At 46.2% G+C, this 26462-nt stretch overlaps 1 protein-coding gene across 3 annotated transcripts in view; it reads right to left on the bottom strand.

The window, feature by feature from the left end:
* The window catches only part of LOC115090941 (UDP-glucuronosyltransferase 2A1-like), a 195930-nt gene that overhangs the window by 145820 nt on the left and 23648 nt on the right, over positions 1-26462 (bottom strand). Inside the window, exon 2 of one of the 3 annotated variants that reach the window (XM_029600636.1) lies at positions 10801-11745. The exons of 1 other annotated variant lie outside the window; for it this stretch is intronic. In XM_029600636.1, the coding sequence (XP_029456496.1) occupies positions 10801-11542 (742 nt within the window). In that variant the 5' untranslated portion in view covers positions 11543-11745. Of the gene's footprint in view, positions 1-10800; positions 11755-26462 lie in introns of those variants that run through there. One more of the 3 variants, XM_029600646.1, reaches the window with a different exon arrangement.

Below are 26462 nucleotides of genomic sequence, written 5' to 3'. Positions count from 1 at the left end.
CATTACTTTTCCCACCACCGAAGTGAGGCTAACTGGTCTGTAGTTACCAGCCTCCTCTCTGTTCCCACTCTTGTGAAGCGGGACCACCACCGCTCTCCTCCAATCATTCGGCACCACTCCCGTTTCTAGGGATCTATTGAACAGGACACACAGCGGACCCGCCAGCACATCTCTGAGCTCCCTCAGTATTCTGGGATGAACTTCATCAGGCCCCATGGCTTTGTCCACTTTCAGTTTCACCAGCTCTTCCCATTCATTTTCTACTGTAAATGGAGTTACATCTACTCCATTCACCTCCAGTTTCTTGTTAACTAGTGACGGTCCTTCTCCTGGGTCCTCTTTAGTGAACACAGAACTGAAGTATTCATTTAATATTTCTGCCATTTCTTCATCTCTCTCCACACATTGATCCTTTCCACCTTTCAATTTCACTATACCACTTTGAACTTTTCTCTTTTCACTGATGTATCTGAAAAATGTTTTGTTACCACTCTTTACCTCTTTGGCAATCCTCTCTTCCGTTTGACTTTTTGCCATCTTGATTAATTTCTTCGTCTCCCTCAGTTCTACCAGATATTCTTCTTTGTGCTCCTCCTTTTGGGATCTTTTATATTTCTTGAACGCTGTTCTTTTAGCCTTTATTTTGTCAGCCACCTCCTTTGAGAACCAGATAGGTTTCATTTTTCTTTTGCTTTTCTTTACTTTTCTAACATATAGATTAGTTGCCTTGGTAAGACCAGCACCAATCCCAGGTCATACCAGCACCAATCCCCTCTCACACAAACACATTGTGCCCCCAACTCCCTGTTCCTCGCTCTCTCATACCACAGATACTTGCCTCCAGCTGATTTTTCTGCCGGCGTGGACTTAGCTGTTAAAACAGCTGAAAGGCAGCGGGTGCAAGAAGCCGAGTGTGGTGGTGACGGTATAAGAACATAAGAAATTGCCATGCTGGGTCAGACCAAGGGTTCATCAAGCCCAGCATCCTGTTTCCAACAGAGGCCAAACCAGGCCACAAGAACCTGGCAATTACCCAAACACTAATGCTACTGATGCAATTACCCAAACACTAATGCTACTGATGCAATTACCCAAACACACTGATGCAATTACCCAAACACTAATGCTACTGATGCAATTAATAGCAGTGGCTATTCCCTAACAGGCGGATTTTAAAAGCCTTGCTCGCCGGCGCGCCTATTTTCCATAGGCCGCCGGCGCGCGCAGAGCCCCGGGACGTGCGTAGGTCCCGGGGTTTTTGGAAGGGGGCGTGTTGGGGGGCGGGACCAGATGACGCTGCGTTTCAAGGGCGGGGCGCGGCATTTCGGGGGCGGGACCGGGGGCGTGGCGCTGGCCTGGGGGCGTGGTCCAGGCCTCCGGACCAGCCCCCGGGTCGGAAGACGGCGCGCCAGCAGTTTGCTGGCGCGCGTAGATTTATGTCTGCTTCTCGCAGGCGTAAATCTACGGACAAAGGTAAGGGGGGGGATTTAGATAGGGCCGGGAGGGTGGGCTAGGTAGAGGAAGGGAGGAGAAGGTGAGGGGAGGGCGAAAGAGAGTTCCCTCCGAGGCCGCTCAGATTTCGGAGCGGCCTCGGAGGGAAAGGAGGCAGGCTTCGCGGCTCGGCGTGCACTGGCTGCCCAAATTCGGCAGCCTTGCGCGCGCCAATCCAGGATTTTAGAGGATACGCACGGCTATGCGCGTATCTTATAAAATCCAGTGTACTTTTGTTTGCGCCTGCTGTGCAAACAAAAGTACGCGATCGCGCTGTTTTTAAAAATCTACCCCTAAGTAAACTTGATTAATAGCCGATAATGGACCTCCTCCAAGAACTTAGCCAAACCTTTTTTGAACCCAGCTACACTAACTGCACTAACCACATCCTCTGGCAACAAATTCCAGAGCTTTATTGTGCATTGAGTGAAAAAGAATTTTCTCCGATTAGTCTTAAATGTGCTACTTGCTAACCTCATGGAATGCCCCCTAGTCCTTCTATTATTCGAAAGTGTAAATAACCAAGTCACATCTACTCGTTCAAGACCTCTCATGATCTTAAAGACCTCTATCATATCCCCCTTCAGCCGTCTCTTCTCCAAGCTGAACAGCCCTAACCTCTTCAGCCTTTCCTCATAGGGGAGCTGTTCCAATCCCCTTATTATTTTGGTTGCCCTTCTCTGTTCCTTCTCCATCGCAACTATATCTTTTTTGAGATGTGGCGACCAGAATTGTACACAGTATTCAAGGTGCGGTCTTACCATGGAGCGATATAGAGGCATTATGACATTTTCCGTTCTATTAACCATTCCCTTCCTAATAATTCCTAACATTCTGTTTGCTTTTTTGACTGCTGCAGCACACTAAGCCAACGATTTTAAAGTATTATCCACTATGATGCCTAGATCTTTTTCCTGGGTGGTAGCTCCTAATATGGAACCTAACATTGTGTAACTACAGCAAGGGTTATTTTCCCCTGTATGCAACACCTTGCACTTGTCCACATTAAATTTCATCTGCCATTTGGATGCCCAATCTTCCAGTGTTGCAAGGTCCTCCTGTAATGTATCACAGTCTGCTTGTGATTTAACTACTCTGAATAATTTTGTATCATCCGCAAATTTGATAACCTCACTCGTCGTATTCCTTTCCAGATCATTTATATATATATTGAAAAGCACCAGTCCAAGTACAGATCCCTGAGGCGCTCCACTGTTTACCCTTTTCCACTGAGAAAATTGACCATTTAATCCTACTCTCTGTTTCCTGTCTTTTAACCAGTTTGAAATCCACGAAAGGACATCGTCTCCTATCCCATGCCCTCTCCTCCACCCCTCCTTCGCAGCCAGAGACTATCTCTGTATTCATCTGGGATAGGCTGAGTTCAGGTAAAGCTTAAAAAAAAACAGCAGAAGAAAACAGAACAGAGAAGGTGGGTTTTTTGTGGGGCTTCCTCCTCCTTCCGATCTCTGTGCTCAGCGTGCAGATCCGACATTCGTTCCCTCCCCTGAGGGAGGTAAAGGGATGTGGGCAGCCTGGTGGTTGAACAGCCCTTTTGGGCTAGGCCCCACTCTTAGGCTTTTCTCTGTGCGCCACATGGAAGGCTGCAGCTGTGTTTTCGTGCATTTTTCCCTGCATGTTAGGCTGCCTTTTCAGGACTATCAGTTGTGCGAGGGTGTCCAGCTGTGCGTTCAGATTGTGTATCTAATTTTTGGATGCTTAGTTGGGCTCTTGCTTGGGCATCCAGGTGGTAGCGGCGACTGTGTTAGGTGTGTACTTACCTGTACGCACAATTTGAGCTGTGTTGAAGGCACTCATTTTTCGTGTGTTTGTGTGTGTGTGTGTGTGTGTGTGGGGGGGGGGGGGGGGACGCTCATCAAGCACAGATTTTTCGCTTAAGTTTTGGATGCCTACATTTTGGTCGCATATATTTTATAGTGCAAATTCAGCTGGAAACACACCTTTCAGTCACCTGTTAAGTGTACTGACAGACTGATGACGCCTATTGCTAAGAAACCTAAGTGCCTTTCCCTCTATGCTGCCTGTCATATTCGGGCATCTCATCCTGGCATTCCCTCTAACTTGTGCCAGCGCTGCTTACAGGCTTAGAGGGAGAATTATGTTTGTCTGATTTTAATAAAGCTTGATTCTTCCCAGCCTGTTGAGGGCCTGGGTAAAGACATGTCAGGAGGGGCACCTGACCTTGGAACTCCCTTAACTGGTTCATCAGCAGGGGAAGGTAGCTTAGTGGGCACAGCATGGGCGCCTTCTGGTTTTGGCATGGATCTTTCCGCCATTTCTCCAGTGGAATTTTTTCAAGGATTGCACTCTTTTCTTCAGGTGCAGTCCTCGGCCCCGACCAATCTTGCCAGGTTAGAGTCACAGGTGGTGACCTCCCTCAGGCCCGGTACTGCTGTTTAGCGGTGAAATACACCTAGATTGGCAGCTGGTCTTCCCAATAGGGATCAGGATGGCAGAGATGATAAGGCTGATCCTTACTCTCTGGAGGATGGGGAAATTCTTCGGGGACTGGAACCGTACAGGATTATGTTGTGGTTCTTTCATAGAGATGAGTTACTGGCTCTGATTAAAGACGTACCCCCTGGATCCAATGGTGAGAGAGCAATTGCATTTTCCGAAAGTGGGCGCGCTTATATGTGCCGTCTCCAAGTGGACAACTATCCCCATGGAGGAAGGAGTAGCGTTAAAGGATGTGCACCATAGAAGGATTGAGGCATCCTTTAAGCAAGCATTCGAAGCCATGGCAATGGCCTTGCAGATAGCTTCTTGTTGTTCCCTAGTAGCTTGCTCCTGTTTACTTCTCTCTCAGGAGGTCAATGAATCTGAGTGAATTCCAGGGCAGTTATGGAACCAGCAGCTGCCTTTTTGGTAGATGTGGGCTGCAATATGGTCTGCACATCAGACAGAGGGGTGGCTTTGGTAATAGTGGCCAGGCGTCAGTTATGGCTCAGAAATTGGTCAGCTGATGCAACCTCCAAGGCTAACTTTAAGAAATTGCCTTTTAAAGGCTCGCTCTTGTTTGTGAGAGAGTTGGAGAAAATGGACAATAAGTGGGGCAATTGCCCGGTTCCGCAGTTGCCTGAGGATAAGAAGTATATGCTGCACTCCCTACAGAGGAGCGACCTTTCAGAAGACTCAACCTTTCGGTTGGTTTCAGTCCTTTCGTCCCAGATAGCCCAGACAAGGCATAGGCATGGGTAGTGGAATCTTCTGAGCCTCCCAATGAAGGTGTGCCTACCCACTCCCGGGAACAGGATATAGGGGCCGCCTCGCTCTCTTTTATCAGAAATGGGTCGAAATCACGTCAGACCAGTGGGTCTTGGAGGTGATACAAGATGGATATGCCCTGGAGGTTCACAGTATTCCTTGGGACCTATTCATGGTGTCTCTTTGTCACTCCCCGTGGAAGAGGCAAACATTGGAGTGTACATTGTCTAGGCTTCTCAGTCTGAGGGCTGTGGTTCCAATGTCCACGTCTCAAGAAAATATGGGCCAATATTCCATTTATTTCATTGTGCTCAAGAAGGAGGGTTCCTTTTGTCCCATCCTAGATCTCAAAGGGGTCAACTGTCATTTGCGGGTGACTCATTTTCACATGGAAACATTGTGCTCAGTGATAATGGCTGTGCAGTCGGGAATTTCTAACCTCCTGGGATCTGTCCAAGACATACCTGCATATTCCCGTCTGACTAGAGCACCAACATTTTCTTCAATTCATGGTTTTGGGACATCATTATCAGTTTCGAGTGCTGCCTTTTGGTCTGGCTACACTGCCCCGAAAGTTTTCCAAGGTCATGGAGGTGGTGGCAGCAGAGTTGAGAAAGTATGGGATCTTGGTACACCGATACTTGGATGACTGGATTATTCAGGCCAAGTATCTGGAAAAGAGCCTCCTTGTGACCTGCAAGGTGATCTCCTTGTTGCAGGAACTTAGTTGGGTGGTGACCTAGCCACGAGCAGTCTTTAGACATCTCAATGGCTACAGTATCTCAGTGTTCAGTTCAACATGAAACAGTTCAGAGCTTTCCTGTTGGAGGGTCATATTCAGAAGTTGTTGGCACAGGTGCATCTGTTGATGAACATAATATGCCCAACAGTGTGGTCCTATCTACAGGTGCTTGATTTGATAGCGGAGACCCTGGATATGGTGCCATGGATGAGGGTTTATATGCATCCTCTTCAGCGCTCCATGCTGTCTTGTTAGAGCCCACAGTCTCAGGACTATTTGATTTGTCTTCACCTGCCGATGGAGATCTGATGTCAACTACAGAGGTGGTTACAAGCGGATCATCTAAGAAAGGGGGTTTCCCTAAAATCATCAGACTGGCTAGAACTCACGACAGATGCGAGCCTCCTGGGTTGGGGAGCTCACTATCAGGAACTGACAGCAGAAGGGCGCTGGAGTGCAGAAGAGTCTCTCTGGAACATCAATTGGCTGGAAGCCTGGGTGGTCTGGCTGGCATGCATACAGTTCACTGACAGGTTGCAGGATCGAGAGGTCCAGATAATGTCAGACAATGCAACAACAGAAGCTTACATCAATCAGCAGGGAGGAACCAAGAGCCAGCAAGTGTCGCAGGAAGTAGACCAAATTATGGAATGGGCGGAAGTGCATCTTCAGGAGATCTCAGCCTCACACATTACAGGAAAAGACAATATAAGGGCAGACTTTCTCAGCAGACAGAGTCTGGACCCAGGAGAATGGATATTGGCAGATGAGGCGTTTCAACTGATAGTGGGTCACTGGGGTCTTCTGTTTCTGGACCTGTTGGCGACTTCTCGCATTGTGAAGGTTCCTCGATTCTTCAGTCGCAGGAGAGATCCGAAGTCATTGGGCATCAATGCTCTCATGCAGGAATGGCCAGATGACAAGTTGCTTATGCCCTTCCCCTGTGGCCATGTTGGGCAGAATGGTTCAAAGGGTCGAGAGTCACAGAGGGATGGTGCTTTTGGTGGCACCAGACTGGCCCAGGAGACCATGGCATGCGGATCTGTGGAGACTCCCGGTAGACTCTCCCCTCCGCTTTCGAGCGCACAGAGATCTGTTGCGGCAGGGGCCTGTTCTTCACAAAGATTGGAATCGATTTTGTCTTACGGTATGGCCCTTGAGAGGTCTCGCTTGCTGAAGTGTGAATATTCTGCTGCGGTGATTGCCACCTTGCTATAAGCAAGAAAGTTCTCCACTTCCTTAGCTTATGTATGAGTTTGGCAAATGTTTGAGGCTTGGTATGAAGATAGAAGACCCCGCTCATTTTGGAATTTTTGCAGGATGGATTGAATAAAGGGTTGGCCCTTAATTCCTTAAAGATACAGGGAGCGGCTCTTGCCTGTTTTAGGGGTCAGGTGAATGGTGGTCCCTTGTCAGTTCATCCAGATATGGCCCATTTCTTGAAAGGAGTGAAACATCTTCATCCTCCCTTGCGGTTACCAGTGCCCTCGTGGAGTTTTAATCTGACTGAGGTTTTCTTAGCGGGCCCTACATTTTGACTAATGTGTAACCTTTCCTTGAGGTTGCTGACACTGAAAACAGTGTTTCTTGTGGCAATTTGTTCTGTGTGTAGAATATCTAAGCTGTAGACCCTGTCTTGCCAGGAGCCATTCCTTTGAGTGACTCCAGGGGGAGATACAGCTGCGTACTGTTCCTTCCTTTTTGCCAAAAGTGGCCTCAGATTTTCATTTGAATCAGTCCATTTCCATGCCTTCTCTGGATAGGGAAAGAAATATGGAGGAATATCGCCTGTGGCAATCCTTGGATGTCAAGAGACACATCATGAGATATCTGGAGGCTTCTAAACCTTTCTGGAAGATGAACTGCCTTTTTGTCCTCCATGGTGGAAGTAGACAGGGTAAACTGGCTTTGTGGGCTACAATAGTTTGCTGGATTAAGGAGATGGTCATGGCTGGGTATATGGATGCTGAAAAGCCATTACCTAGTCAGATTAGGGCTCATTCCACTAGGGCTCAGGCAGTGTTATGGGCAGAAGTTAGATTTGTTGACATTTGATGGACTGCGATGTGGTCCTCCTTACACACCTTTTCCAGGTAGTTTCAACTGGATGTGCAGGCCCAGGGGGGTGCAGCCTTGCACGTGCTGTTTTCACTGGACCACAGGCAGCCTCCCGCCCTATTCGGGAGTAGCTTGGGTGCATCCCACTGGTTCTGAATTCATCTGTCTGGACCCTAAGGAAATGAGAAATTACTACTTACCTGATAATTTCCTTTTCTTTAGACCTGACAGATGAATTCTTCTTCCTGCCCTTGACTGCTGAATGGTTGTGTTATGGGTTACTGGTGTTAGTCCAGTCAATAGACTAGTGTTGATACATTCTTTGTCTGAGCTCAGTGTTTCCTGTTGGCTGAGTACTGAAATGGTTATCTGTTATTAATCAAGTTTTTGCTAGTTTGACCACAGTTGACTTTTGAAGAGAATACTGGCAGGCTGATGTCACTGCAGGAGTATATATACACTGTGATGTCAGCTTTGCTCAGTCTCCATCTACTGGCAAAGGTGCATAACCCACTGGTTCTGAATTCATCTGTCTGGTCTAAAGAAAAGGAAATTATCAGGTAAGTAGTAATTTCTCATTTCCTTTCTCATTTCCTTTCTTCTCATCAAGAAAAAAACCCGAAACACAGTAGTGCTTGCCATGGTAACCTCTTGACTGGATTATTGTAATGCACTGTATAAAGTTTAACAGGTAAGACCCTCCATAAACTTCAGATAATGAGAAATTACTACTTACGTGTTAAACTTTATACAGTGCATTACAGTAATCCAGTCAAGAGGTTATCATGGCAAGCACTACTGTGTTTCGGGTTTTTTTTCTTGATGAGAAGACGCAATCTTTGCAGATTTCATATTTGTGTAGAGGCTCCCTAGGTCTTCACTAGATGCCCTTAACTCCTGCCCTTGGGTTAACCAGCTTAGCGGGGCAAACCATTCCCAACAGCACCTCTCTCAGAGGATTGCTGAGGTGGTGAGCTCCTGGTGCATAAGGGAGGGCTATGTCAGAGGAGAGCATGATCATTTTGGTTTGGATTTTGGAGAGTGAGGAGCTGTTTTTGTTACCTCTTCTTTGAGTTAGGGCCTTCCGGCCTGACTTTTTATTTATTTATTATTATTATTTCAATAATTTATATTTCGCTGATCCACCATTCTCAGCAGATTACAACAAAACACAATGCCAGCAACACACTGGTGACTTGGGTTTGGGAGAAAGATTCTTTTTAGTGCACCCCTAGCCTGTTAGGATCTGCTGCCAAGTTATGGAAAGGAGACTTTTGAATGAAGTTTGGAGATTTGGGGATTTTTATCTGAGGTGAGAACCTGGATATCCCTGGATCCAGTGGCCAGGGCAAAGACAAATTGCTATACATCTTTCACTGTCAGGAAAGGCTCAGTGGAGAATCATAGGGATGTGCAGAGCAAAATTTTATGTTCATATTTTTTATGTCCGAAAGGGGGTCCCACTTGCGGCCAATATGGACATAAAAAAAATCCAATGAGTTGGGTATATGTACATATGTGCAAAAAAAAAATTAAACCCCCTCACCCTCCTTAATCCCCCCCCCCCAGACTTACCACAACTCCCTGGTGATCGAGCGAGGAGTGAGGACGTCATTTCTGCAATCCTTGGCGAGAAGCATGTGACGTCGGTGGCACGTCGAGTGACGCGGCGTCACGTGATTCCCGGCTCGTTCGCGCCGGACGGCTCGTTCGGCCCAAAAAGAACTTTTGGCCAGCTTGGGGGGGCCTCCTTGGGTCAGGAGGCCCCCCCAAGCTGGCCAAAAGTTCTTTTTGGGCCGAACGAGCCGGGAATCACGTGACGCCGGCGTCACTCGACGTGCCGCCGACGTCACATGCTTCTCGCCAAGGATTGCAGAAATGGCGTCCTCACTCCTCGCTCCATCACCAGGGAGTTGTGGTAAGTCGGGGGGGGGGGGGATTAAGGAGGGTGAGGGGGTTTATATTTTTATTTTGGCTCAACAATCGCGATTTCCCACATATCGAACATATCTATGTTCGATATGTGGGAAATCCGATCGTTTATGTCGAATCAATTTTTTAAGTAAAAAAAAAATATGAGTTGCGTTTTACTAATGCGGTCAATCCGAATGCACACCCCTAGAGAATCATCCCCTCAGAAGAAGCTTTTGGACTTTGAAAGTGTTTATCACTTTTTGATTGTGAGGAAATCTTCTACCACCTTTCCTCACATCGAAGCTGGGTCTATAGCCCTGCTTTTTCCAGATTCAGACCTTTCCCCAAGCGAGGTCCATCAGGAGGAGTTTAGAGTGACGGAGACCTATCACCGGATCTCTACCCTTAGGGATATAGGACACAGGTTGGGGTTGAAGAACTGGATCACTAGTGCATCTTGGGTACAATTTTTCAGAAATAGGGGGATCCTCCTCATAGCTAGAATTATCCTGCCCACCTGGGATAACTTATCCACCCACTCCACGAGGGGTAAACTGTATCTCAGAAGCCAGTACCAAGGACACAGACAGAGAGAGGAGAGAGAAGTTCAGTGAAAGAAACCAGTCTGAGTACAGAAGTAGTTTGGACCAGTTATTTCTAATTGATTGGACTTTATTTATTCTGAAGAAATCACAGTAAACTTTCATTTTGAACACTTAAACTGTGTCCTATTTGGTCCCTTCAGCATCATCACCGTGAGTTGGCATAGTAACACACAGAGGGAAGAGGATTCCACTTACCCGCCAGGGTCCTGAAGGTCATCCTCCCTCCCCCCCCCCCAGTAGAAAATAATCCACATTCCAAGGCAACAAGTTCTGAGTGACTGTGAATAAGTTGGAGTTAGCTTGGAGTTGTGTGTTTTTTATGGCCCCCATCCAAATTCAGTCTATCCACTGAATAATGGTTACAGCTGAAAGAGGAAGCTCTTTACTGTTGTCTGGATTTGGGGAAGCATGGTCAGTTCTAAGTATAGCAAGACTCTGAGGATTTTTGCCTGTGATTTTAGTGGGCACTCATAAGTTCTACATTGCTGAAATTGTTGTGATTGTAAACCACTTTCATTTTGGTAAAAAGGTGGTATATTAAGAGAAATAAATTAAACTAAGCTGATCCTTTAGCCAGGAACCACAAAATGGAGACATAAAGAATATGAAATGCATGGAAACAAATATGAGTTTAATTGGTCCTTTAGCAAATTTTACTGCTCATTTCCTGAACTCAAACTGCCTTGATTTCATCCAAGTTCACAAAGGCAAAGAACATATAATTTGTAAAACCCTAAAACTGATCAGTGATCAGAGACTTACCTAATATTTGACTGTAGTATTGATCCCAATGTCCATACAGGGACTGGAAGATAAGGTCCTGCACAGTGTAAGACACAATATTCTTGATTCTCTCCATCAGTGACATAGTATCAGTCATCTCAGAGAGAGCAGCGGGGACATAGGATGGGGGCGAGGGGATTTTTCCGCAGTATCTCTCCACAGTCTGTGCCGGTGTGAACCGCAGAGAATACATGAATGGAATGTCCAAGATTAGGGCAATGAGGTCTCCACAAAGACTTACTGGATCCGATAAAAGCACATTAAACTTTTTCATCTCCAGACTTTTCATTAGATCTTTATTTAACAACACTGCATCGCACATGTGCCTATTTGCCTTGTTCAGTGTGTTTATCTCCACACCTAATCTCTTGTAGAATTGCCAGAAACTTATATGTGGCTTCTCGTAGGCCCATAAATTCACCACACTATTTATTATTGCATGAATGTGATCCTTTTCAAATGGCACTGGAAAAACTTCATAATTCAAAGCTGGTGTTGTGCTTTTGGGAATGACGTATGGAGAAGCTGTGGACACCAGCACTGTGACATTATGATCTCTGTCTAGCAGCTCCTGTATAATGACTTTAACATTTAACCAGTGGCTACCTTCTGTAGGCCAAATCAGTACATTCCCACAGAGGACAGTTTCTAAAAGGATAAGATGAAGAATAGCAAGACAAATCTGCTTCTTTGGACCAGAGCTGCTTGCTATGGTAGACATATTTAACAGTGTAAACAGAAGGATCAGAAATTCTTCACATTAGGCTCTGATACAAGGATACTAGGTGTCTTGCTCCTAAGATACGTAGTGGCTCCAATCAGCAAAAGGCTTATCCTTCCAAGAAAGTTCATGTAACTCTTCTGGGATGAAGATGACAATGGCAACGTATATTTCACAAACATAAAATTGTTCACCATCCTATGCTAAAAAAGAAGAAACCAGATATTAATTTCTCATGTTATTAATAAAGTTCATGTTTGCCAACAGAGCATATATAGAGAGGGCAACTTTTAGTCTGGGCAAAGTCTGATAGTTCTTTTTACCCTCAGACCTTCAGAAAAAAGTACCTGCACAATAAGGCCACTGCTTTTTGTGGGTGTACTTGCTTGGACTGCCCTAAGTCCTCCTCCAGAAATGTTCCTTTTTCACAGGTAAAATATGCGCATGGTGGCACTATGACCATCAGTTAGACTGAGCAATTTTCAAAGACCCTATTTCTGTTGGTAAATATAATAGCTATTTACTTGTAAGAATGGGCTTTGAAAATTGCCCTCAGAGTATACATTTTGCTAGAAGAGCATGTCTGATGGGACAGTGCTTACAGTGACATAACATGGGAGCACCAATTTCGTGACCACATATTCTTGGTCCTATGTTCCTATGAGCTATATTATTACTTACACAGCTACATAGTGTATTAGGTTAAAAGGAAACCATCAAGTCCAATCTTGTAACTACTTAGCAATAAGTTCTATGCTATAGTTTAACAGAAGGTAAATTAAAAAAAACCCCACTATATCTAATTTATCTATAACCATTTCTATATCGGTGAGAAAAAATTATCCCTTTTCAAATATGGAGATCATTATAAGTCCCTGGATCAACATTTCACCCTATATCTATGACTTCCCATGTTGGTTAAAGGTTCCATAATTTCACCATTCTTAAGTAAGGAAACATTTTTTGGAAGGTGGTGAAATCTTTTTTTAATGTTAGAGGAGGATCCCTTCTTTTATTTGTTGTTCCTGGAGTATCTGTTGGGTCTATTTCCATTGCTATATATGTACAGTGTACTGAAATTCCCCCTTAATTGGTTTTTTTAATTTTAATATAGCTAGATCTAGTATGGACATTTGTTTAACTAATACAAGCCCTTGTATCCCATTTATCATCTTAGGGATCCCTTTGTTGTTGTTGCTGCTGTTGTTGTTTTAGCAAGCTAATTGTTGTCATTCCCAATGATCTTGAAGAACATGTTAGAAGCAATTTGCAACCACCATATGGTGGGAAAATGAAAACTTTCAAAACATCCAGCTGTTTTAGTCAATGGAATGCAATTTTCAAACTATGCATCTTGGGAAAAAGACTGTGCATACTTTTTTACCCACAAGCTTTGCACCAATTCTCAAAGTGTATATAATTTTTCTCTTTGAAAATTCCTGCAGGTACAAAATGCATGGAGTAACATGCATTGCTTTTTGTGTGGGTAAATAAGTGGAGATCTGAAAATGCCATCTACTGTATGTGAATATTTTTCCTCCCTGAGCTAAAGATGTCCCTGGGAATACCTCCTCTCAATGCAGCTAAAAGCCTTTTAGCTGCATTCAGGGTCAACAATTTTCTGAAAAGGACATAGACAGACTTTTTATGCTTTTCACCATATGGAATACTAGAAAGAATTATGTAAAAAGGGTCCATTTCTATCTGTTCTTCCATCTGGTTGCATAATAACTCTCCAAAGAAGGGATGGGAAGTCAACCAATTTTGCTTGCTTAAAGGAAATGAGAATATCTCTGATAAGTTTGAAAACTGTGGGAGAGTTAGAATATATAGCAGTGAATGATGAGACAGACATAATTGGCATCTCAGAGACCTGGTGGAAGGAGGATAACCAATGGGACAGTGCTATATCAGGGTACAAATTATATTGCAATGATAAGATGGATCATCTTGGTGGGGTGGGGCACTTTTATGTCCAGGAGGGTATAGAGTCTAACAGGATAAAGATCATTCAAGAGACTAAATGCTCAGTAGAATCTATATGGGTAGAAATTCAATGTGTATTGGGTAAGAGTATAGTGATAGGGGTATGCTACCATCCACCTGGACAAAATGGTCAGACAGATGATAAAATGCAAAGAGAGATCAGGGAAGCTAATCAATTTGGTAGTGCAGTAATAATGGAAGATTTCAATTTCCCTAATATTGACTGGGTAAATATAACATCAGGACATGCTAGAGACATAAAAAACCTGAATTGAATAAATGATTGCTTCATGGAACAATTGGTTCAGGAACCAATGAGAGAGGAAGCTATTTTAGACTTAAGTTTTAGTAGAATACAGGATTTTGTGAGAGAGGTAACGGTGGTGGGGCCACTTGGCAATAGTGATCATAATATAATCAAATTTGAACTAATGACTGGAAGGGGGGCACTATGTGAATCTATAGCTCTAACATTAAATTTTCAAAAAAGGAAACTGATAAAATGAGGAAAATAATTAGAAAAAAACTGAAAAGTGCAGCTGCAAAGGTTAAAAGTGTGTTGTAGTCCGGAGGTGGATCCTTAGTCCGGCCGGTTGAGGCGGTGTTCTGTGCAGAGAGAGCCGGTCGGAAGGCAGACCATGGCAGGAGAAGCGAGGTCTTCACCCTGGAGATCCGTGACCCCTCTGGAGGAGCCGTGGAGGCCTGGACTGCTGGGATTTAGGTGGCTTCGCCCTGGAAGCCCGCGGTCCCCCAGGAGGAGCCTGTAGGGACCCGGGCCATTGGGACTTAGGCGGATGACTGAAGAGAGGTGAAGGCCGCGGACGAAGAGACGGACCAGGATCAGGGCAGGCAGCAGAAGTCAAAGACGATGAGACGGACCAGGATCAGGGCAGGCAGCAGAAGTCAAAGACGATGAGACAGACCAGGATCAGAGCACGAGAGTCAAGCAGGCTGGGACAAGTAGACTGGAACAGGAGCACAGGGACAGGTTGGCAGGATCAGGAACGCAGGAACAGGCTGGCAGGATCAGGAACACAGGAACAGGCAACTAGAGACTCCGGAGAGCAGACCACGTTGCAAGGCAAAGAGGGAGGCTCAGACGCCGAGTTAAATCCCCCTCGGCGTCTGACGTCATTCCGGGGGCGGCTCCCTTTCTTCACGCCAGAGGCCCTTTAAAAGGGTTCCCTCTGCGCGCGTGCGCGCAAGCCCTAGGGGCGGGCCAATGGCGTCCGATGGCGTCTCCCATGTGGGAGCGCCGCGTGGAAGGCCAGAGCAGGAACGGGGGATTCAGAGGCCGCGCCAACCCCCGGACTGGGTCAGGTAAGGGGCCGGTCGTGACCCACGCGACCGGTACTGCAACAGTACCCCCCCTTTTACGCCCCCTCCGCAGGGGTCCAAGCTTTCCAGGGTTGTCTTGGTGGAATTGGACTAGCAGAGACTTGTCCAGGATATTCCGAGCGGGCTCCCAAGTGTTCTCTTCGGCTCCACAACCCTCCCAAGCCAGAAGGTATCCCAACGACGGTTGTGGAAGCGTATGTCTAGTACCTCCCGTACCTGGTACGTGGTGTCATCGGACGTCGAGGGTGAGATGGGATCTGGCGTCGGATGATGGAAGCGGGAGAGCAGCACTGGTTTCAACAGAGATACATGAAACACGTTGTGTACGCGTAGCGAGGAGGGAAGCCGGAATCTAAAGGACACCAGTCCAATTCTCTCTGCTACTTGGAAGGGGCCGCAATACCTGGGGTATAGCTTTCGAGATGATGCGGGCAGGTGGAGATTCTTGGTGTTTAGCCAGACCATGGTGCCGGGCAGGAAGACTGGTGCTGGACGTCGACGTCGGTTTGTGACCCTCTGAGCTTTATCGGCTGCCTTTGAGAGTTTTCGCTGGATAGTCTTCCAGAGGCGGTGTAGTTGGACAGCTGACGCCTATGCTGCTGGTGAGGGAACAGCGGCAGGAATTGGTACGGGTGGCCGGAGGTGGCAGCCGAAAACAATCTGGAACGGCGATTGCCCGGTAACCGAGTGGGTATGATTATTATAAGAAAACTTGGCCCATGGGAGGAGTGCTGCCCAATTGTCCCATCCCTCAGAGATGAAACTGCGAAGGAAGATCTTTAAGGAGCGGTTCATTCGCTCGGTCTGGCCATTGCTCTGTGGGTGGAAGGCTGTAGACAGGTTCAACTGCACCCCAAACTTTCTGCAGAGGGCCCACCAATACCGGGCCGTGAACTGCGGCCCCCGGTCAGATACTATGCTCTGCAGGAGGCCGTGGGCTCGAAAGATGTATCGAGTGAAGAGAATGGCTAGTTCAGATGCCGACGGGAGTTTTGGCAGGGGTACTAGGTGGACCATTTTAGAGAAACTGTCAACAGTGACCCAGATTACCGTGTTTCCCTCCGAGGGTGGCAGGTCCACCACAAAGTCTGTGGCAATGTGAGTCCATGGTTCCGTGGGTATCAGTAGGGGGTGTAAGAAACCCCACGGCCGACCGTAGATGGGTTTTTGCCTGGCACACACGGGGCACGACTCTACGTAAAGTCGTACATCTTGCCATACCTTGGGCCACCAATAGTATCGGTTAAGTAGGTTGAGTGTCCTCTCTCTCCCGGCGTGACCGCCTGTGAGGGAATCGTGAGCCCATTCAAGAACCTTTCTACGGTCTCTGCGTGAAACTACCACTCTTCCCCGAGCGGAGACGGTGGTGCTGGCGAGGCTGATTTTAGCAGGATCGATGATGTACTGCGGCGGGTCCTCCTTTTCTTCTAGAATGGCATTGCGGGACAAGGCGTCCGCTCGTTCGTTCTTGGAAGCTGGACGGTATTTGAGTATGAAATCGAATCGACTGAAAAACAGGGACCAACGAGCCTGTCTGTGATTGAGTCGTTGAGCCTGGCTGAGGAATTCCAAGTTCTTGTGGTCAGTAAAGACAGTGATGGGGTGGCTGGCCCCCTCCAACCACTGTCTCCACTCCTCAAATGCTAATTTGATCACCAGCAATTCCTTATCTCCTATTCCATAGTTGCTTTCAGCTGGAGTGAACTTCTTGGAGAAATAGGAGCATGGTAGGAGGCGACCGGTACTGGAACTCTGGGACAGGACTGCTCCTACTGCCACACTAGAAGTGTCCACTTCCACAAAGAAGGGCCGCAGTGGGTCCGGATGATGTAGGCACATCTCCGTCAGGAAGGCCTCCTTGAGTTTGTCGAAAGCCATACAGGCCTTGGTGGGCCAGGCTCGAACATCGGCACCCTTCTTCGTTAGGGCGGTTAAAGGTGCCACCAACTGGGAATATTGTGGTATGAAGTGCCTGTAGAAGTTGGCAAACCCTAAGAAGCGCTGCAACGCCTTTAGGCCTACTGGTCGGGGCCACTTCTTAATTGCCGATACCTTTTCCGGGTCCATGAGAATCCGGTCGCAGAGATAATATAGCCCAGGAATGGCAATGACTCCTGTTCGAAAAGGCACTTCTCAAGTTTTGCATACAGGTGGTTATCCCGAAGAATTTGGAGTACTTGGTTGACGTGCCGCCGATGGGAGGATAAATCCCGTGAATAGATGAGGACGTCGTCCAGGTACACGATCACACAGGAATAGAGCAGTTCGCGGAGTATTTCGTTCATCAGATGTTGGAACACGGTGGGCACATTACACAACCCGAATGGCATGACCAAGTACTCATAGTGCCCGTCCCGGGTATTGAATGCCATCTTCCACTCGTCCCCGGGACGGATCCAGACCAGGTTGTATGCCCCCCTCAGATCCAATTTGGTGAACACCCGTGGTCCCTGAAGCTTGTCCAACAGCTCGGGGATCAGTGGCAGCGGATATTGGTTCTTTCTAGTGATGGCGTTCAGCCCTCGGTAATCAATACAAGGTCTTAAGGACCCGTCCTTCTTTGCTACAAAGAAGAATCCCGCACCCGCGGGAGACTTTGATGGACGGATGAACCCCTTGGCGAGGTTCTCGGAGATATATTCCGACATTGCCTTAATCTCGGGTTGAGACAGGGGATACACTCTCCCACGAGGTGGAGTCGTCCTGGGTAGTTCTATTGTGCAATCAAAAGGACGATGCTGAGGTAGGAGCTCGGCCTTCTCCTTAGAAAAAACGTCAGAGAACTCCTCATACTGAGTCGGGAGTAGGGTTCCCGTATGTGCCAGTGGAAGCCGTCGGGTTATACACGAGTTGATGCAATTCCGGAAGCACTGAGTGATCTGCAAAGTGTTCCATTGGATCACGGGAGAGTGTTGTTGAAGCCAGGGTAGTCCGAGGACCACCGGGTGTATAGCCTTCTCAAGGATTAGGAAGGAAATCCTCTCCGTATGTACTACTCCAGTCTGGAGCGTGAGTGGGACTGCAGTAGTCGAGATGCTGCCGGGCAGAGCAGTACCCTGAATCGATGTGATCTGCATGGGTGGCTCGCGGGGTTGCGTAGGAATCCAAAGCTGATACACCAAGTCATGGGTGATAAAGTTCCCCCCTGCGCCGGAGTCAATGAGGGCCTGCGTCTCGAATGAACCCCCGGATATCTCAGGATTACAGGTACTGTACATTGAGGAGCGGCGTTAAGACAACCTAGGAGACTATCCTCGGGTGCTCCTAGGCGCGGGAGTTTTCCGCCCGTTCCTTACACTGAGATAGGAAGTGTCCCTTGCCACCACAATAGAGGCACAAGCCTAGATTACGGCGACGACGTTTCTCTTCGGGAGACAGGGACGTCCTTCCTAGTTGCATCGGTTCTTCCGTGGATTGTTCTGGAGGGGTGTTGGTATTCCAGGGCCCCGGTGCTAGGGGTCTGGAAGAGCCGGAGGCCAGGGGAGCCATTCGTCGTGGAGGCCACCCCTCTTTGGCCCTCTTTGGCTCTCTGCAGAAGACGACGATCTATACGCCCCGCTACCTCAATGAGGGCGTTAAGGTCCTCGGGGAGGTCCCGAGCGGCCAGTTTGTCTTTTATCCGGGGTGCCAGGCCTTCCAAGAAAACTCCCCGTAGAGCGTCATCCCGCCACCCGACTTCCAGGGCAAGAGTGAGGAACTCAAGCGTGTAGTCTGCCAGGGTGCGGGTTCCCTGCTGAAGCTGGAGCAACTCCGAGGTGGCAGAGGCCTGGCGTGTGGGCTCATCGAAGGCCAATTTGAAATTTTCCACAAACGTGGCCAGGTTATGTAACATGGCATCGTTCCTCTCCCACATGGGAGATGCCCAATTCAGGGCCCAACCATCCAGTAGGGAAAAGATGTACGCCACTTTGACTGAGTCCGTGGGGAATTGTGCGGGTAGCAGAGAGAACCGCACGAAACACTGATTTAGAAAGCCCCGGCACGCTCTTGCATCTCCAGCGAAGCATGACGCCGCCGGGAGTTGTGTAGGGGCATGGATATTAACCACCGGGGCCAGTGTTGGTTCCCGAATGGATTCCAGAGGCATGAGGTCCAGGCGGGTAGCCAGGCATTCCACGGTGGCCGCCAAGGCGTCCAACACATGCTGCTGCTGCTGGAGTCGTTGCGCAAGTCCGTGTATGGCCTGGAGGCCTGCGAGGTCTGCCGGATCCATGGCCTTGCAAACTGTTGTAGTCCGGAGGTGGATCCTTAGTCCGGCCGGTTGAGGCGGTGTTCTGTGCAGAGAGAGCCGGTCGGAAGGCAGACCACGGCAGGAGAAGCGAGGTCTTCACCCTGGAGATCCGTGACCCCTCCGGAGGAGCCGTGGGGGCCCGGACCGCTGGGACTTAGGTGGCTTCGCCCTGGAAGCCCGCAGTCCCCCCAGGAGGAGCCCGTAGGGACCCGGGCCGCTGGGACTTAGGCGGATGACCGAAGAGAGGCGAAGGCCGTGGACGAAGAGATGGACCAGGATCAGGGCAGGCAGCAGAAGTCGAAGACGATGAGACGGACCAGGATCAGGGCAGGCAGCAGAAGTCAAAGACGATAAGACAGACCAGGCTCAGGGCAGGCAGCAGAAGTCGAAGACGATGAGACAGACCAGGATCAGAGCACGAGAGTCAAGCAGGCTGGGACAAGTAGACCGGAACAGGAGCACAGGGACAGGTTGGCAGGATCAGGAACGCAGGAACAGGCAACTAGAGACTCCAGAGAGCAGACCACGTTGCAAGGCAAAGAGGGGGCTCAGACACCGAGTTAAATTCCCCTCGGTGTCTGACGTCACTCCGGGGGCGGCTCCCTTTCTTCGTGACAGAGGCCCTTTAAAAGGGTTCCCTCTGCATGTGCGCAAGCCCTAGGGGCGGGCTGATGGCATCCGACGGCGTCTCCCATGTGGGAGCGCCACATGGGAGGCCGGAGCAGGAACGGGGGATTCGGAGGCTGCGCCAACCCCCGGACCGGGTCAGGTAAGTGGCCGGTCGTGACCCACGTGACCGGTACCGCAACAAAGTGTACAACGGCATGGATATTATTTAAAAATACAGCCTTAGAAGTATAGTCCAGATGTATTCCACGCATTAAGAAAGGTAGGAGGAAGGCAGAATGATTACCGGCATGGCTGAAAGGTGATTTGAAAGATGCTAATTTAGCCAAAAAACATCCTTCAAAAAGGATTCATCTGAAGAAAATAGGGAAAAGCATAAGCATTGTCAAGTGAAGTGTAAAACATTATTAAGACAGGTGAAGAGATAATTTGAAATGAAGTTGGCCATAGGGGCAAAAACTCATAATAAAAACTTTTTAAAATATATCCAAAGCAAGAAACCTGTGAAGGAGTTGGTTGGACCGTTAGATGACTAAGGGGTTAAAGGGGCTCTTAGGGAAGATAAGGCCATTGAGAAAGACTAAATTAACTCTTTGCTTCTGTGTTACTGAGGATGTTGGGGAGATACCAGTTCCAGAGATGGTTTTCAAGGGTGATGAGTCAGATGAACTGAACCAAATTACTGTGAACCTAGAAGACGTAGTAGGCCAGATTGACAAACTAAAGAGTAGTAAATCACCTGGACCAGATAGTATGCACCCCGAGGTTCTGAAGGAACTAAAAAATGAAACTTCAGATCTATTAGTTACAATTTGTAACCTATCATTAAAATCATCCATTGACCCTGAAGACTGGAGGGTGGCCAATATAACTCTAATATTAAAAAGGGCTCCAGGGGCAATCCAGAAAACTATAGACCAGTGAGCCTGACTTCAGTGCTGGAAGAAATAGTGGAAACTATTCTAAAGATCAAAATCACAGAGCATATAGAAAGACATGGATAGTCAACATGGATTTACTCAAGGCAAGTCTTGCCTCACAAATCTGCTTCATATTTTTGAAGGAGTTAATAAACATGTGGATAAAGTAGATATAGTGTATTTGGATTTTCAGAAGGCTTTGACAAAGTCCCTCATGAGAGGCTTCTAAGGAAACTAAAAAGTCATGGGATAGGAGGCTGTGTCCTTTCGTGGATTACAAACTGCTTAAAAGACAGGAAACAGAGAGTAGGATTAAATGGTCAGTTTTCTCAGTGGAAAAGGGTAAACAGTGGAGTGCCTCAGGGATCTGTTCTTGGACCGGTGCTTTTCAATATATTTATAAATGATCTAGAAAGGAATATGACGAGTGAGGTAATCAAATTTGCAGATGATACAAAATTATTCACAGTATTGGATTGGGATAAATTGCAGGAGGACCTTGTGAGACTGGAAGATTGGGCATCCAAATAGCAAATGAAATTTAATGTGTACAAGTGCAAGATGATGCATATAGGGAAAAATAACCCTTGCTGTAGTTACATGATGTTAGGTTCCATATTAGGAGCTACCACCCAGGAAAAAGATCTAGGCGTCATAGTGGGTAATACTTTGAAATTGTCAGCTCATTGTGCTGTATCAGTCAAAAAAGCAAACAGAATGTTAGGAATTATTAGGAAGGGAATGGGGAATAAAATGGAGGATATCATAATGCATCTGTGTCGCTCCATGGTGAGACCACACCTTAAATACTGCATACAATTCTGGTCACTGCATCTCAAGAAAGATATAGTTGCGATGGAGAAGGTACAGAAAAGGTTGACCAAAATGATAAAGGAGATGGAACAGCTCCCCTATGAGGAAAGGCTAAAGAGGTTAGGGCTGTTCAGCTTGGAGAAGGGATGGCTGAGGGTGAATATGATAGAGGTCTTTAAAATCATGAGAGGTCTAGATTGGTTAAATGTGAATCTGTTATTTACTCTTTCGGATAATAGAGGGACTAAGGGGGCACGCCATGAAGTTAGCAAGTTGCACATTTAAAACTAATCGGAGAAAATTCTTTTTCACTCAACGCACAATTAAGCTCTGGAATTTGTTGCCAGAGGATGTGATTAGTGCAGGTAGTGTAGCTGGCTTTAGAAAAGGTTTGGTTAAGTTCTTGGAGAAGTCCATTAATCAAAGTGACTTAGGGAATAGCTTCTCCTATACTGGCATCAGTAGCATGGGATCTACTCAGTGTTTGGATGTTTGCCAGGTATTTGTACCCTGGATTGTCCACTATTGGAAACACGATGCTGGGCTTGATGGACCCTTGGTCTGACCTAGTAAGGCAATTTATTATGTTCTTATGTTCCTAACCAGAAACCTCAGGTCAGTATTTTCAGAGAACAAACCCTTCCAAAGAATCCCATTACTTTCTTCTGGAATGTAGGAAGGGAGTATTTCTGTCCTGAAGGTGGGGGCAGTTTGCACTAAGGGGAGCTCTGTAGGGCAGTGGTTCTCAACAGGTGTGTCAGAACACACTAGTGTGTTGTGAAGTCCCATGAGGCGTGTCGTAGAGCCATCAGAAAACTGATCTTTCCTCATCAGTCTGGGTAGGAGCTGTCTAACTTCTCTTTCATTGGACATGACAGGACGCTCCTCTTCCTGGCTAGAAGGAGGTTGTTTCCTTCTCCTTCACCCAAATCAGAGAACGATATCACCAACTCCTGTTCATGTCCCGGCAGGACATCAACTTTATCTTCCTCTGCCTGCCCTGGCACTGAGGCTGCTGATTCTCCCTTCACTTCATGGGGCCTAGATGTGAAAGCAAGAGCATGAGGGAGAAAGGTGCATGCTCTGTAGATCCACTGCTGCTGTCTCCTCATCTTCCTCTCCTCAGTGCTTCTTGCCCTCATCTGCTGCTGATAGACTCTAGATTGGACAAGTCTTTTCTGCTGGCTGGGAGCCAGAAAGAGGGAGAAATGAACTGGACAAGAAGACATGGGAAGATAGGAGTTCAAGAGTCTGCTGGGCAGAAAGGCATGGGGAGATAGGGAGCAGGGGTGGGGGAAAGTAAGTTGGGGTTGCTGGGTATGGTGAGGCGGATGAGAGAGGGGTTAGAGACTGCTGAGCAGGGAAGAGATTGAAGTGGAGAGATGGAGGTGTGGGGTGGCTGGGCTGGGGGAGAGGGGAGTAGGGAGTGGGGGATGATGAGCAGGATGGGTTAGGAAAGAGTTGGTCAGAGGTATTCTGGTAGGGAGGGGGAGAGGGAAGGGCAGAAAGGACACACCTGAGAGATGATGCTCACATGCATGACTTACTGAACACATGACCATCATGGGACTTAATATAAGTGTATGCTCTGCATCCACAGGAGTCTCCCGCTTCCTACCAATGGGTGTAAAGCAGACCTAAGACATTTCCCTGTACAACTCACCATACAAAAAAAGATATTCTGATTCTGGTGTCATCTTAACAGCATCACAAACTCCCTCTACTTCCAGGTGCATTGTAAAATACAAACAAACCCCACTCTGTATGTTTATCAAACCTAAAAACAATAACAAAAGGACTCTTATCTGTGAAACTCTAATTATGTCAACGCCAGCAATATTGTTCTTACAAAAAATACTCAAATTTTTTAAGAAACTGCATCAGCAAACCTGACAACGACGATGAATGCAGCAAAGTTGTCTGGTCTTATCCTCATATGAGGCACAGTTCATAAAGGCACCTTCCGATGCTTTGAGAACAAGATTTAAATATAGCTATTTTAAATAGTCCATCTGTACCCGCTATAGATACATGAGACCCAACAGCGGCCGGTGTTTCGCAACCTACTGATTGCTTCTTCAGGAGTCACAATGTAAACATTCTAAAAAATATATAAGGGAAAACAGACTTAGTAAATTTCTCCAAAAGTATGTATTACTTATCTTTGATGAATGCAGCATTGCCGACCTTATTTCTTAAAGACACCCGGTCTTGACAATTGTGAAAACGGGACAGAGAACGCCTTTATTCAACGAGACCTTTAAATAACCCGTGCTTCAAACCAAAGTGATGACGTGATGACGTCAAAGGCATCAGATTGTCATGGTTACACATCGTGATGACGTCAGAAACGTCAAGGAACTGTAGTGACTTCATTCATAAAAAAACTTGATATTCAGTCGTGGAGTTTAGACCATCTGGGTCCACAGTCCCTAGGCGATGGATCCAACGTTGTTCTGCCTGGAGTAGATGACTATTAAAATCCCCTCCATGCCAACTTGGCATCAATTGTTCAAATACACAAACTTTTAAGTCATCAAAGGAATGTGATTTCTGCTGGCAATGCAATGTAAGCGGTGCTGTCAAACGTCTTGTAGTAATACATGAGCGGTGTTCAATAAGGCGGGTTCTTAAAGCTCGCTTGGTTTTTCCCACATACGACAGGTTACACGGGCATTGGATTAGATAAATCACTCCTACAGAATGACAATCTGTAGTTTGTTTCAATGTAAAAGTGAAATCCAATCTCTCACAATGTAGAACTGAAGCATTGACCATTATGTGACAAATAGTGCATGCCTCACAGAATACATGTGATCCTATGGAGGATGTATACAAAGTCCATGATGAATCTGAATGTATCAATTTGTCTTTTAGATTGGGTCCTCGAGACAATGCAAATCTAGGTAGTGTCTGGAATTCTTTATGATTTTGAAGGATATGCCAATTCCGGAATATAATCTGTTTAGTTTTTTGTGTCATCAATGAAAAAGGAAGAAAACAGAACAACCATTCCCAGTTAGTGAATTTAGCTCGAGTATAGGCATGTTTCACACAGCGTGGTGGATAACCTCTGGCTTGAAACCATTGACTTAATGCTGCTGCTTGATGTTGATATTCCGAAAGATTGGTACAGAATCTTCTAATTCGGAAAAATTGGCTCACTGGGAGATTTTCTTTCAATGATCTTGGATGTGCACTGGTGAAATGTAACAGTGTGTTACTGGAGACAGGTTTCCGATAAAGTGTAGTTATAAACTCTTCTTTGTAATTTTAATGTCTAAAAAATGAATATCCAAATATTGTATATTTGCTGTAAATTTCAAATGTGTATTATGACCATTAAGCCAACCCAAAAATTGTTGCAAAGTATCATATGTATCTGTCCAAAACAACAGAATGTCATCAATATAGCGTTTCCATACAGAAATATATTGTATATACGGATTATTATTGTAGATCCAATGCTCCTCAAATTTTGCCATATAAAGGTTTGCTAAATCAGGGGCCATAGTGGCCCCCATAGCAGTCCCACAGACTTGTTGAAAAAAGGTGCCCTCAAAGGCAAAGAAATTCATTGTCAATTCTATTTGTAACAATGATTGTAAAAAAGTCGAAGGAATCCTATGTGGGCGAGGTCTATCTTCAAAAAATTCAAATGCAATCTGTATCATTTCACTTTGAGGAATGTTGGTATAGAGTGCTTCGACATCCAAAGTCACCATTAGAATTTTTGAAGTGTCTATGTGAATGGTTTCTAAAAATTGAATCATTTGTTGAGAGTCTCTAAAGTATGATTTCTGTATCTTGACATATGGAGCTAGAAAATAGTCAATGAATTTAGATAGTGGTTCAAGCAGGGATCCTCTACTAGAAACAATAGGATGTCCTGGTGGATTGGAAACATTTTTATTAATTTTTGGCAAATGATAGAACACAGGAACAATTGGATGTTTTTTCTGTAAAAAGGTAAACTCTTGAGGAGTTAAAAAACCTTTATCATATCCCTCCTGTACTACCTGTTCTATCAACTTCCCTATTTCCTTAGTAGGATCACCCAGAAGGATTTGATAAAAACTTTGGTCTTGTAATTGTTGTTGAACTTCTGTAGTATATTGAATTCTGTCCATAAGTACCACCTTCCCTCCTTTGTCAGCGGGCTTGATAATAAGATTATTATTTTGTTGGAGATCTTTTAATGCTTGTGTCTCTGGTCTTGTTAAATTAGAAAAGGACCGATGAGCAGAAAATGAATTACGTAGGTCTCGTAGTACACTTTTATAAAAAGTTTGGCTCACCGGATCAGCCGGACCTGGTGGTATCCAAGTAGATTTATTCTTCAAAATGGAAAGGTCTGGTCCACAAAGTTGTTCCACAAAAAAATGTTTCAGGTACAATTTACGTGTAAATTTATATAACGTCACCTCTAATTGAAATGTTTGCATTAGGTGATGGTATAAATGTCAACCCATTTTCCAAACTTGTTTCTGAGTTCTTGACAATTCCACTGAGGATAAATTCAATATTAAAGATTCCGCTGTGTCTGAGATCGAGTTTGTCTGGTGTAATTGGACTCCTCTGTCCAATAACCCCCTCGTGACCTAGGGGGACGTCGATAGCTGTGGCCTCGTCCTAAAAAATGATTTTCAGATGTAGCTTCTTCTTGTTGGAACTAGAACTTTTTACCAGTTCATCTCCTGATGAGTCATCACTCCCAGAGTCAAAAGTGACTTTATGATTCTTTGTTGACGACAATATTCTAATAAAGTGTCAGCATGCAATGCGGTCCTTATTGACCGGCGACGTAGTTTGTTAAGTGTGGACCAGAGGTCTAACTCTGATTGTCCTGTAGTCGTAGTAAAAATAGAGGGTTTAAGTAAGAGGATTTGAATTTCAGCTTCAGAAAAACTCAAGGTCATCAGGGTGTCTGTCCCTGCCATGGCTCAAAAAATATAACAAGAAAACACCAAAGAGCTAGCAAAGACCTGTAGTATATGACACAAAA

Source organism: Rhinatrema bivittatum, chromosome 1 (assembly GCF_901001135.1).
Source record: "Rhinatrema bivittatum chromosome 1, aRhiBiv1.1, whole genome shotgun sequence".
In the NCBI taxonomy this organism is placed as follows: domain Eukaryota; kingdom Metazoa; phylum Chordata; class Amphibia; order Gymnophiona; family Rhinatrematidae; genus Rhinatrema; species Rhinatrema bivittatum.
The sequence above is the reverse complement of the archived record's forward strand: the minus strand, read 5'-3'. Positions and strand labels throughout refer to the sequence as shown.